The sequence below is a fragment of the Pleurodeles waltl genome, chromosome 11 (assembly GCF_031143425.1).
Source record: "Pleurodeles waltl isolate 20211129_DDA chromosome 11, aPleWal1.hap1.20221129, whole genome shotgun sequence".
Lineage (NCBI taxonomy): Eukaryota > Metazoa > Chordata > Amphibia > Caudata > Salamandridae > Pleurodeles > Pleurodeles waltl.
In genome coordinates, this window is record NC_090450.1 from 289,292,540 (window position 1) to 289,306,176 (window position 13,637).

A 13,637-nucleotide genomic window follows, 5' to 3' on the forward strand; every position below is an offset into this window, starting at 1 on the left:
AAGAGAATCTAGAATCTGGCCCAATAAATTTTCCATCTGGGGCTTTTAATTCAGAAGTTAAGCCTACAGCCTCAAAGCTCACTTCAGCGATAGCCTCATGTAGAACATTTTTTGTTGCCACTAAAAGTGCTTCAGCATTAATGATTTCTTCGTTTATTTTTCCCATGGCATCTGTAAGGTAATTGGTAATTGTATTAGTACTTCTCTGGGTTGTGGTATTCATACCATTCCCTATTTGGTTTTGCTTTCTTTTCCCCATTATGTATGAAGGGTTAACTATGATAAGCACTCTTAGCTAGTCGCAGACAGGGTATATACGATTTCTAAAACAAATGACAACAAAGTGTGCCCAACCCAACCTGGTGAGCACAAAGCAGCGGTACAAGAGAGTTGTTTTGGGCTTCTACTCTGACCACAGTGCCAAAACTGGCTACAAGTCTGAGTCCAAACGTCTCTTTATAGCCCTGAAGGAACCAATATCAATAGGAGCCGGAAGAAGGATGTCAGGGGGGTGGCCCAGCCCAGCCTCTGTCAGGCGCAGGACGGGCCCACGGGCGGGAGTGCGATAGTTCAATTTAAAGGGCTCCTGCCCTTCAGTATGTGGCTGCCGCCGCCTCCCGGTCAAAACGCGCTTCCCGCAGGGTGGGAGCACAATAGTTCAATTTAAAGGGCTCCTGCCCTTCAGTATGTGGCTGCCACCACCTCCCGGTCATAACGCGCTTCCCCCAGGGCGGGAGCGCGATAGTTCAATTTAAAGGGCTCCTGCCCTTCAGTATGTGGCTGCCGCCGCCTCCCGGTCAAAACGCGCTTCCATTACTAAGTCTAAACTTATAGTTATATGTATAACTTATAATTAACACACCGCCTTTACATTACTCTAACTTTCATTAGTCTTTATCTACAAATCAAATTTAAATTTCTAAAAATGTAAAATTCTAAACGTATACTTATATCATTAATAAATAATTTGCACAACACCTTCAAGTTATTATGCCTCGTTTACCGCCATACACGATGCATTCATCTCAATTGGCACACTATATTAGCTATTGCTTGCACCTTCTCCATGCACTGCTTATACATTTTTATATCACTTATCCCATGTAAAATAATAGTGTTTACAATAACACTTATAAAATCACACATCACATCATTTGTGAGAACACAGTGTATGAAGGAGTGATACGTTATTGTTAATATAGTGCAGCTATCGAGTTGAATACACTGTGTATGGAGATGTGAGAATGATAATGATTTGAAGATGCTGTGTAGATTATAAATTAACGGTATATGCATAGAAATTTAAATTCTCATATATTGTAACTTTTGTTTGTAGCTAAAGAATAAATAAATGAATATAAATCTAAAGGTGGTTCGTAAATTATAAATTTAGGGTATATCTATAACTGAAGAATTTCTAATATTTGTGTATCTTAAGTTTGGTATGTATAGAAATTTTCCTCACAAGAACAAAGTTTAACCATTAACAATATATGTGTGTGTTTGTGTGTATATATATATATATATATATATATACATATATATATATATATATATACATAAAACACCAGCAGCTTGTCGCTAGGTCCCAGCCACTTGAACGTGGCGAGCTCGCAGCAGGATAGCAAACCCTTAATAAATCCAACACTCAAACGTCACCTCCATGCGAAAATAAAATGCCTCATAGATGACAAACAGCGGCTCAAATCCACACAGCGAATTTTATTTTAATAACAGCCGCGTAACAGCAGCAATATCAACCCAACGTGTTTAGGAGCCCTCGCTCCTTGATCACGGGTTCGGGTGGTTCTCTCCCCTCCTCCCCCCCATGTTGTCCCATTCGTCTACAAGGTGTTTTATTTTAGCATGGAAGTGACGTTTCAGAGATATATATATATATATATATATATATATATATATATATATATATATATATATATATATATATATATATATCAGAACAAAGCAAAACGCTGCACTCCCGGAGACTGAAACCATTGAAACTTTAATTCTGTTCATAAAAGAGGCAAGATCAGGTCCCACTGACGCGTTTCGACTTCCGTCTTCTTCAAAGTGGTTTCAACCATCACATGGTTCGCACAGCATGTTGGTATTTATAGTTCTTACACACCATTTAATTGGGAATCATTTCAAAGGCACCCTGTGTTGCACACCTGTTTCCTCTTGCTTACTAACAATGAGGTCGGTGAAACTCGCAGTTTATCATCAAACATATTTCTTAAAGATTGCTGCCTTCAGATATAAATACGCTTTCATCACTCATTATGCGACTCGTATTTTCTAAAATGCGATCATTCAGTAATTAACATACATCTAGTATTATGGTGCCTTCACGTTGTAAAAATTGGAGATGTGTAATAAAGATAACTGCCTCCAGATCAAAAATTAGGCTCTCCTTGCACCTCCGGCAACGTGGAAAAAAACACTGAGGGGGTCATTCTGACCCCGGCCGGCGGCGGTTGCCGCCTGCCTGGTGGGAACCGCCATTTGGCCGCTCCACGGTCAAAAGACCGCTGGGGCCATTCCGACCTTCCCGCTGGGCCATGCGGGCGCTAACAATGTTAGCGCCCGCCGGCCCAGCGGGAAGGGGGCCTGCAACACTGAAGCCGGCTCCGAATGGAGCCGGCGGTGTTGCAGGTGTGTGACGGGTGCAGTTGCACCCGTCGCGCTTTTCACTGTCTGCTAGACAGACAGTGAAAAGCAGGCTGGGGCCCTGTTAGGGGGCCCCTGCACTGCCCATGCCAGTGGCATGGGCAGTGCAGGGGCCCCCAGGGGCCCCAGGACACCCATTCCCGCCAGCCTCTTCCTGGCTGTGTAAACCGCCAGAAACAGGCTGGCGGGAAGGGGTTCAGAATCCCCTGGGCAGCGCTGCTTGCAGCGCTGCCCTGGCAGATTCGCCCAGCCGGGGGAAATCCGGCGGGAAACCGCCGGACCCGGTTTTCTGACTGCGGCTTTACCGCCGCGGTCAGAATGGGCTAGGAAGCACCGCCAGCCTGTTGGCGGTGCTTCCGTCATTCGCGGCCCTGGCGGTCTTTGACCGCCAGGGTCGGAATGACCCCCTAAGTTCTTTGAAACATTTATCCTGGTGAAAGATCGTCTAATCACTCAGTCTAGAACATCGCAGTTTAAATTGACATTATACTTAGATGCCGCACATCTACCCCATAAACAAGGTGAGTTTCACTGTTCATCAATGTGTCTGTTTTCAAATGTCCGCCTCCAGATGAAATTTCAGCTTTAAAAGACTTGTTGTGCAACACCAATTCTCTTTTGAAATACGATCGTGCAAAGTTGTTTATGTATCTTCACATTGTAAAAATAACTGCGTTGTTTAAAGCATACTGCCTCCAATTAAATAATCGGCCTTACATACTTTTTCTACAACTCAAAATAGACGTCAAGTTCGTTAAACAATATCAGTCTCAGAATTCCCAGTTGAATTTTTCATTATTATATATGCCGCTGCACCTCTGCATGTAGAAAAACAATGTTCCATAACAGTCTCCGGGCCCCAAATTTAGGGCCACATCAGCACTCATAGGATTGGGGCATCCACTCACCATTTATTCTGTGGCATTCGTTTGTGACTGTAACAGGATTAGACATGGAAGCGGGGTGGGATTGATAATATTCACCACGCACAGCATTTTGCATTGTACAGACCCTGTGAGTAGTAGTGACCTCACCAATTCGAAGACTGGTGTTTTGGGAATGGGCTGCTTGCTTGAGGGAAAGAGAAATGTACTGGGATGTCGACTAGTTAAGCTACCACTGTATGACCATACAAGGAGTCTGTCAGTCTGTGAGATAAAGACTGTTTTTATGGTGAGAGTGGAAGTGTGTGACTGTGAGGGAAAGATTTTGTTGCCAGTGTTGCTGTTTGAGAGCTTTTTTGAGGCACGGTGCCACAGGGAGTGAGTTCTTGGTGGCCTGTAGACAGTCTCCCAAGGAATGGATGATTCAATAATTAGTTTCTTACTGCACCATGGTACAGGGTACGGGGCAATAGCATCAGTTTTATTGACGCTATTGCTGTACTTTGATTGATGTACTCTGCAGGAGTAGCACCATCATTTTTGCGCTAGTCCTGTAGAGTACATAGGGGACCATTATAAATACTGGAAGCCCCCTTTTTACACCTGCTCTTAGCAGGCTTTAAAAGTGCTGTAATAAATGACACAAGGAAATCTGTTAGATTTTTTCGCCCCACTAACTAGGGAACGCCCCTTTGCATACATTATGTCTGGTACAGGCATAATGTAGCACAAACGGTTACAAAGTGTTACAAAGTGCGCCAAGAATTGTAAATAACGTGACATTTTTTAGTCAAATTTTTGGGCTCTGTGAGACCTTAGGCACAACTCACATCAAGGCCCAGGCTTCTCTCCCAATAACCCAACACTCTGGTGCTCTGCTTTGGTGCCAGAATGTCCTCTTCATTTTTATATTGCCTTACTTAGGTTATATTCATTGCTTAAATGGCGGAAAAAATTCTAATGCCGGAGAAAATAATTTAATGTCTCTCCTCTTTCACTAGCATACAATCGAATCCATACAGTACCACCAAAGCCTAAAGCTTGAAAATCAGCTTTAACTCGGACCTCTCATTCACCCTCTAATAGAACGCTTGTGTTAAGGTACTAAGGCCCATATTTATACTTTTTGACGCAAATCTGCGCTAACGCAGTTTTGCGTCAAAAAAATTAGCGCCGGCTAACGCCATTCTGAAGCGCCATGCGGGCGCCGTATTTATCGAATGACGTTAGCCGGCGTTAGCCACCGGCACCGTCTGGTGTGCGTTAAAAAAAACGACGTACACCAGGCAGCGCCGGCGTAGGGGGATATGGGGCTTGGGCGTGAAGAAATGGGGCAAGTCAGGTTGAGGCAATTTGTTCGCCTCAACCCGATTTGCGCCATTTTTTTTCACTCCCAACCCCCATAGAAATGACTCCTGTCTTAGCAAAGACAGGAGTCATGCCCCCTTGCCCAATGGCCATGCCCAGGGGACTTCTGTCCCCTGGGCATGGTCATTGGGCATAGTGGCATGTAGGGGGGCACAAATCAGGCCCCCCTATGCCACAAAAAAAAACAAAAAACACTTACCTGAACATACCTTAATGTCCCTGGGATGGGTCCCTCCAGCCTTGGGTGTCCTCCTGGGGTGGGCAAGGGTGACAGGGGGTGTCCCTGGGGGCATGGGAGGGCACCTCTGGGCTCCTTCAGAGCCCACAGGTCCCTTAACGCCTGCCTTTTGCGGCCGTACGTCATTTTTTTTTGACCCGCCCACTCCCGGGCGTGAATTTTGCCCAGGAGTATAAATCCGACGCACATGCCTCGGAGTCGATTTTTTAGACGGGAACGCCTACCTTACATATAATTAACGCAAAGTAGGTGTCCACGCTAAAAAATGACGCTAACTCCATGGACTTTGGCGCTAGACGCGTCTAACGCCAAAGTATAAATATGGAGTTAGTTTTGCGTCGGAATTGCGTCAAAAAAAACGACGCAATTCCGGCGCAAACGGAGTATAAATATGCCCCTAAGGACATCAACTTGCCCCTTTCACAGCTCTGAAAAATGATCCCACTCCTTCGATCTGCCCATCAGACTTAACAAACAAAATGCCTGTCATCGGCACATGCTACTATAGTGTGAGGAAATTAGTGCCAAAGCAGCCCTGAAAATTCTTTACTGGCTCACACTGCCCAAATTAAGTAAGCTCAAATTCAGTTTATTCTAAAAAACAAAAAAACTGGCCGACACTAATGGGCATATTTATACTCCGTTTGCGCCGGAATTGCGTCGTTTTTTTTTACGCAATTCCGACGCAAAACTAACTCCATATTTATACTTTGGCGTTAGACACGTCTAGCGCCAAAGTCCATGGAATTAGCGTCATTTTTTAGCGTGGACACCTACTTTGCGTTAATTATATGCAAGGTAAGGCGTTCCCGTCTAAAAAATCGACTCCGAGGCATGTGCGTCGGATTTATACTCCCGGGAAAAATTCACGCCCGGGAGTGGGCGGGTCAAAAAAAATGACGTACGCCCGCTTTTGCGCCGTTTTTTAGCGCCAGCAAAAGGCAGGCGTTAATGGACCTGTGGGCTCTGAAGGAGCCCAGAGGTGCCCTCCCATGCCCCCAGGGACACCCCCTGTCACCCTTGACCACCCCAGGAGGACACCCAAGGCTGGAGGGACCCATCCCAGGGACATTAAGGTAAGTTCAGGTAAGTGTTTTTTTTTTTTTTATTTGTGGCATAGGGGGGCCTGATTTGTGCCCCCCTACATGCCACTATGCCCAATGACCATGCCCAGGGGACAGAAGTCCCCTGGGCATGGCCATTGGGCAAGGGGGCATGACTCCTGTCTTTGCTAAGACAGGAGTCATTTCTATGGGGGTTGGGAGTGAAAAAAAATGGCGCAAATCGGGTTGAGGCGAAAAAATTGCCTCAACCTGACTTGCCCCATTTCTTCACGCCCAAGCCCCATATCCCCCTACGCCGGCGCTGCCTGGTGTACGTCGTTTTTTTTAACGCACACCAGACAGCGCCGGCTAACGTCATTCGATAAATACGGCGCCCGCATGGCGCTTCAGAATGGCGGTAGCCGGCGCTAATTTTTTTTACGCAAAACTGCGTTAGCGCAGATTTGCGTCAAAAAGTATAAATATGGGCCTAAATGCGCACCAGAAAACCTTTGTTTCCCATCACACATATGATTCCCACAATGCCTCTTCCAAATGCTGCAATCGAAGAATACAGATTGATGGTTTGCACCTCGTGCTTTGGACTGAAACAACTCACTGTCTACTATTGGATGCTCTGTTTTACATTTATATTCTGTCCTAAAACGCTATTATGATGACAACAAACTCACCATAAAAACATAAGTAAATATATCTTTCTTAGCTTCCATCAAATTTACATTTCTAGTTCGGCTCCCAAAGATATCCCTATTTCATCTTCCCTCTTTTCTCTTCCCACACGGACACTGCACGTTTCCAATAGTCTGCACAAACACTCGAGAGTGTAATATGAGCCCTCATAAAGAATATCAAAATTCTGAAGCTTTTCGGGGACCGTAAATAATACAAAGTCAGAAAGGTGTTTTTGTTTTTTTTCAAAAAGAGAAAATAAACAATTGAAAGGGGAAGTATAAGAGAAAAAAGAGCATTGTGAAGTGTAGCGAGAAACAAAGGAGTAGGGGGAGAAATGTAAAAAACAAGCTGAAGGAAGGAAAATGGAGAAATAAAAATGAAAGGAAATAAAAGAGGTGAAAATAAGGGTGGCAGAGATAAATGGGGAAGAGGAAAAATACGTAAAAGGTGGAAAGGACATAAAGGGGCAGTGGAGTGAAACACAAGCAACCAAGTAAGGCAAGTATAGAGAAATGAACTTAATGGGAGAGCATTGTAATGATTATAATGAAGGATAAGGCTAGACAGGTGAAAAAACAGAAAACGACAGATGAAATGTAGAGAGATGAGAAGAACGGAAGAAGGTTAAAACTAAACTGGAACACCAAGATAGGAGAGAAAAGAAAGGAAAATGTTGGAGAGATACATAGAAAAGGAGAAAAACAAGGGAGAACAATACGGAAGAGGAAGATTTACAAAAGAGAAGAAGGAAGAGAAGTAGATGAGAGGGCGTTAAAGAAAGAGAGAAATAAAAAAGACCTAGATTTTGAAAAATAGGAAGACAAGGGGAAAAGCGATCATGGATAATGGAAAACATGGAGATGACGGACAAAAAGTTGGAATGAAAAACTCTGGAAATGGAAAGAACTAAAACGGGTAATCGAGTAGCAGTGAGGAGAGAAATGAGAAGAAAATAAATCTAAAAGTAGACAACGAGGGATAAAAGAAAAAGGCAGGCGTTAAGGGACCTGTGGGCTCTGAAGGAGCCCAGAGGTGCCCTCCCATGCCCCCAGGGACACCCCCTGTCACCCTTGCCCACCCCAGGAGGACACCCAAGGCTGGAGGGACCCATCCCAGGGACATTAAGGTAAGTTCAGGTAAGTGTTTTTTTTTTTTTTTTTTGTGGCATAGGGGGGCCTGATTTGTGCCCCCCTACATGCCACTATGCCCAATGACCATGCCCAGGGGACAGAAGTCCCCTGGGCATGGCCATTGGGCAAGGGGGCATGACTCCTGTCTTTGCTAAGACAGGAGTCATTTCTATGGGGGTTGGGAGTGAAAAAAAATGGCGCAAATCGGGTTGAGGCGAACAAATTGCCTCAACCTGACTTGCCCCATTTCTTCCCGCCCAAGCCCCATATCCCCCTACGCCGGCGCTGCCTGGTGTACGTCGTTTTTTTTAACGCACACCAGACGGCGCCGGCTAACGTCATTCGATAAATACGGCGCCCGCATGGCGCTTCAGAATGGCGGTAGCCGGCGCTAATTTTTTTGACGCAAAACTGCGTTAGCGCAGATTTGCGTCAAAAAGTATAAATATGGGCCTAAATGCGCACCAGAAAACCTTTGTTTCCCATCACACATATGATTCCCACAATGCCTCTTCCAAATGCTGCAATCGAAGAATACAGATTGATGGTTTGCACCTCGTGCTTTGGACTGAAACAACTCACTGTCTACTATTGTATGCTCTGTTTTACTTTTATATTCTGTCCTAAAACGCTATTATGATGACAACAAACTCACCATAAAAACATAAGTAAATATATCTTTCTTAGCTTCCATCAAATTTACATTTCTAGTTCGGCTCCCAAAGATATCCCTATTTCATCTTCCCTCTTTTCTCTTCCCACACGGACACTGCACGTTTCCAATAGTCTGCACAAACACTCGAGAGTGTAATATGAGCCCTCATAAAGAATATCAAAATTCAGAAGCTTTTCGGGGACCGTAAATAATACAAAGTCAGAAAGGTGTTTTTGTTTTTTTTCAAAAAGAGAAAATAAACAATTGAAAGGGGAAGTATAAGAGAAAAAAGAGCATTGTGAAGTGTAGCGAGAAACAAAGGAGTAGGGGGAGAAATGTAAAAAACAAGCTGAAGGAAGGAAAATGGAGAAATAGAAATGAAAGGAAATAAAAGAGGTGAAAATAAGGGTGGCAGAGATAAATGGGGAAGAGGAAAAATACGTAAAAGGTGGAAAGGACATAAAGGGGCAGTGGAGTGAAACACAAGCAAACAAGTAAGGCAAGTATAGAGAAATGAACTTAATGGGAGAGCATTGTAATGATTATAATGAAGGATAAGGCTAGACAGGTGAAAAAACAGAAAACGACAGATGAAATGTAGAGAGATAAGAAGAACGGAAGAAGGTTAAAACTAAACTGGAACACCAAGATAGGAGAGAAAAGAAAGGAAAATGTTGGAGAGATACATAGAAAAGGAGAAAAACAAGGGAGAACAATACGGAAGAGGAAGATTTACAAAAGAGAAGAAGGAAGAGAAGTAGATGAGAGGGCGTTAAAGAAAGAGAGAAATAAAAAAGACCTAGATTTTGAAAAATAGGAAGACAAGGGGAAAAGCGATCATGGATAATGGAAAACATGGAGATGACGGACAAAAAGTTGGAATGAAAAACTCTGGAAATGGAAAGAACTAAAACGGGTAATCGAGTAGCAGTGAGGAGAGAAATGAGAAGAAAATAAATCTAAAAGTAGACAACGAGGGATAAAAGAAAGTTCTACTCGTAGATATTAGAAGAACTGGTAGAGAGTTTGAAAAATCACATTGACAGGATGGCAACTGGTTGGAGACATACCTGTAAGGTGAAGGGTCAGTTTCCCTCTGCGACCACCTACAGAGCTACAGAGTGCTGCCGATCCGCGCTGCGTGGTTCTTTAACACGTTTCTCCTTTCAGAAACTTCACAGGCTATGAGATTGAATCTGATTAAATATGTGGAATACCTTTGAAGCTCTCTGTAACTAGGGAGTGGCTCATTATTTCCAGCTCTCTGGGACTTAAAAAAAACATCGTCTTCCTTCTGAAATGCAGCCACACTTTCAGAAGAGCACGAGTGATGCAAGATTTCACAGCGACAACAGGGCGTGGGAGGATTATATATCACGTGAAAGTTTATCACCTTCTGAGTGGCAATGCCAAATTTTTTTTTTCCATACATTTCTTAAACATTTAAAAAAACGAAATAGGGCGGATGCACCAATGTATCTACTTTTTTTTTTTTAGCTCAATCTGATTTCAAATCGTTACCTACATGCATTTTCATCTACCGTTTTTTACAGTGCTGACAAAACTGCCAGATGTACAAATATTTTTTACAGTCGCATACATGCCGACTATCAAATTCAGGGTGTTTGTGAACGTAAAAAATTGTTATGGTATGTTCCAAACCGATTTTCTAAACCCATTTTAGGAGTTTATGAAAATTTTACAGACTCCTAAAATGGGTTTAGAAATGAGGGCCCGACTACAGTTTGAAAGGGGAGTGTTACGGTTGTCCCTTCCAAACTGAAGACCTCATTTACAAGGTTTTGGCGCAGGGCAGTGCCTCAAAGATTGTCGCTGCGCTACACCATAGCTATGAGATACAGCACGTTCCTGTCCTTCCCAACCCTGCGCTAGTTCACAATGGGCTGCCATGCGCCAATACAGGCACCCTTGCACCATTGCGCAAGGGTGTCTGCATTGCAGGGATAATTGTTTTTGTGCAGGAAAGGGCAACTTGCGATGCATTGCCTCACTCAATATCTACAAGGCCATGAAAAGCCAAGCATGCTGGCTTTACATTGCCTTGTAGATATGGTTCTGCAGTGTGCGGACCAATGATATCGTAGTCATTCTTGAGTTATCGGCTAGTCATATAAATCTCTTGTCCTACCGGCCCTGGAATGGACCTTTTTTGATTTGTACCAATTATTATTATTATTGTTATTATTATTATTACTGTTGTTATTATTATCATTATTATTATTTTCCACAGCTGTTTGAAACATTTGGAGTGTGGATCAGTTTTCTACATGACTGGGAAATAGGGTGCAACTGATTCAAGCACCATAAAGTGGTTACTGGGGCGCCACTTTTCAGCCCACTTGGACCTCAGGCAGGCGTGGCCCACTCATCTTCATTGGTAACTTAATTTGTATCTGTCCTCAAATGCTGCTTATAAACCCACCTGTTGCCATCGCTCACACTTGGTTATTGTTGGACCTGGCCCTTTTTGCAGGGTCATCCCTACATTTTTTGCCTCCATCCTCCTCTTTTTTCTGACCATTTTCTGTTGGCTGTAGGACTCTGGGCCCCTTACTACTGCTAACCAGTGCTGAAGTTCATATGCTGTCTGTGTAAATTGTATTGGTGATTGTTTTTTCCATGATTGACATATTGGCATATCTGCTTTACTAGTAAGTCCATAGGAAAGTGCACTAGAGGTGCCCAGGGCCTGTAAATCAAATGCTACTAGTGGGCCAGCAGCACTGGTTGTGCCACCCACGTGAGTAGCCCTGTAAACATGGCCTAGACCTGCCACTGCAGTGTCTGTGGGTGCAGTTTTGAACTGCCAATTCAACCTGGCAAGTGTACCCCCTTGCCAGGCCCAAACCTTCCATTTTTGTTCATGTAAGACAACCCTAAAGAAGGCCCTAGATAGCCCCATGGGCAGGGTGCAATGTATGTTAAAGGTAGGACATGGGCTGGTGTGTTTGTACATGTCCTAACTGCGAAATACTGCCAAATTCAGGTTTCACTGTTGCAAGGTATATCTTTCTCATAGGTTAACATTGGGGCTGGCTTCAAACACCTTTTAAGTGTAGTTTTCCTTTGGGAGTGTTTAGAGATGTGGAGTTTGGGGTCTCTGAACTCACAATTCAAAAATACAACTTTTGGTAAAGTTGTTTTTTAGATTGTCAGTTTGATCATGCCACTTTTAGAAAGTGGGCATTTTCTTGCTTAGACCATTCTGTGACTCTGCCTGCTTGTGTATTCAATGTCTGGGTCAGCCTGACAGTTGGGCTGTTTGTTAATTTCCACTAAACAGTGACACAAAGGGAGATGGGGTGTAGCCTGCATATCCTGATGAGTCTTCTGGGCTAGAGTTGTGGAGGAGCTGACACTTACACATGAAAGGGCTGTGCCTTCCCTTACACAATGCAGTGTCCAACTCCCTAGAGTGTGCCTGGAGCCAGGCCTGAGCAAGGCAGGATCTGTCAACAACAGAGACTTTCCTTTGAAGTTTGCTTACGTCAAAGACAGAAATGGGTATAAGTAGTGGACCCAAAACCCCAGACTTTTAGATTACTTCTGGACTCAAGAGGAACCTCTGCCAAGAAGAAGAGCTGAAGACCTTTGCATGTGACTGTGCTTTGCAGGGCCATCAAAGACTTTCTCTGCCAGCACCTGGACTCTCTGCTGAGACTCCTACCCTGCCAAGTGGGTCCCACTCCAGTCCCTTGGCCCTTGAAAGATGAAGCTGATGGAACCAAGGCGGAAATCCATGCAGAGGAGCCGTGCAGGGAAAATGTTGAATTACCACCTGCAAAGCGACCTTAAAAACGATGCACCACCTGCATCGCGACTGAGAAATCGACGCACCACCTGTATCGAGGCTAGGAAATCAATGCGTCACCTGCATTGCAGCTGGAGAAACGACTCAACACCTGCTTGCGGCTACTGAAATTGACGCAAGCCACACGCAGCGCTGTTCCTCATCACGTGTGGCCAGATTTCACATGCATCATCGCTGGGTGTCAAAATCAACGTGAACCTGCCCAGACCTAAGGTGCCCGTCTGGAGATCGATACATTGCTTCTTGCGCGATAGAAATACGTCACATCACCTACTGAACTGTAGAAGAAAGGACGCACTGCCTCACTTGCGAGTAAGGAATCAACACATCGCTGATTTTTGGAAAGCACGCTTTCCCATCCAGCTTTCTTTTTGACGCAGACCAGGTACTTTGTGTAACATCAATGCATCCTTGTTCTCTATTGAGTAAGACTCTCTTTAATTTAAGAATTCATAACTTTAGTTATGTAAGTTGGATTTTTGTCGTTTTGGTCTTGTTTGATTTCGATAAATATTGGCTATTTTTCTAAACTTGTGTGGTGTCCATTTTGTAGTGTTTTCACTGTATACTATGTGTGTTGGTACAAATACTTTACACATTGCCTCTGAGTTAGCTTGACTGCTTGTGCCAAGCTACCAAGGGGGTGAGCAGGAGTTATCCTAGGTGTGTTTCTCCCTTACCCTGACTAGAGTGAGGGTCCCTGCTTGGACAGAGTGCAAACCGACTGTCAGCCAAAGACCCATTTCTAACAGTTATTTATCCCTCGGTGTCTCCTCCAAAAGGCTAACGTTCTGATGATGACCCTGTTCTAAAATCACCATAGTTGTCAAAACATCAACATTTTTACAATGGACTGGTTTTCTAAAAGAATGATCTAAAAGTCTTCAATATTAATATCACTGGATGTTGCTTTATTTAGCTATACATTATTTCCATTCATATATATTTATATATTTATAATATATATATTGTATAGTACTGATGCACATTTTGACCTACTCACCTGCACTGTGCCGCTGCACAATTTTTGGTGCACCTATGGTTTTTACTTTATTGCTTTGAGTATTAGCGTCAAATGAAATATTTGGTGTTAATAATGTTGTTCAAAAGTTGAACTTATC

The 13,637-nt window shown here is 43.7% G+C and overlaps 1 protein-coding gene across 1 annotated transcript in view; it reads right to left on the reverse strand.

Annotated features, from left to right (window-relative positions):
* Positions 1-9,833, reverse strand: part of LOC138265097 (alpha-1,4-N-acetylglucosaminyltransferase-like) — a gene marked incomplete at its 5' end in the record, with an annotated part of 650,822 nt that extends 640,989 nt beyond the window's left edge. The window contains one exon of the mRNA XM_069212637.1: positions 9,755-9,833. Within this exon, the coding sequence (XP_069068738.1) occupies positions 9,755-9,833 (79 nt within the window). The remainder of the gene's footprint in view (positions 1-9,754) is intronic.
* Between the last annotated feature and the right edge of the window lie 3,804 nt (positions 9,834-13,637).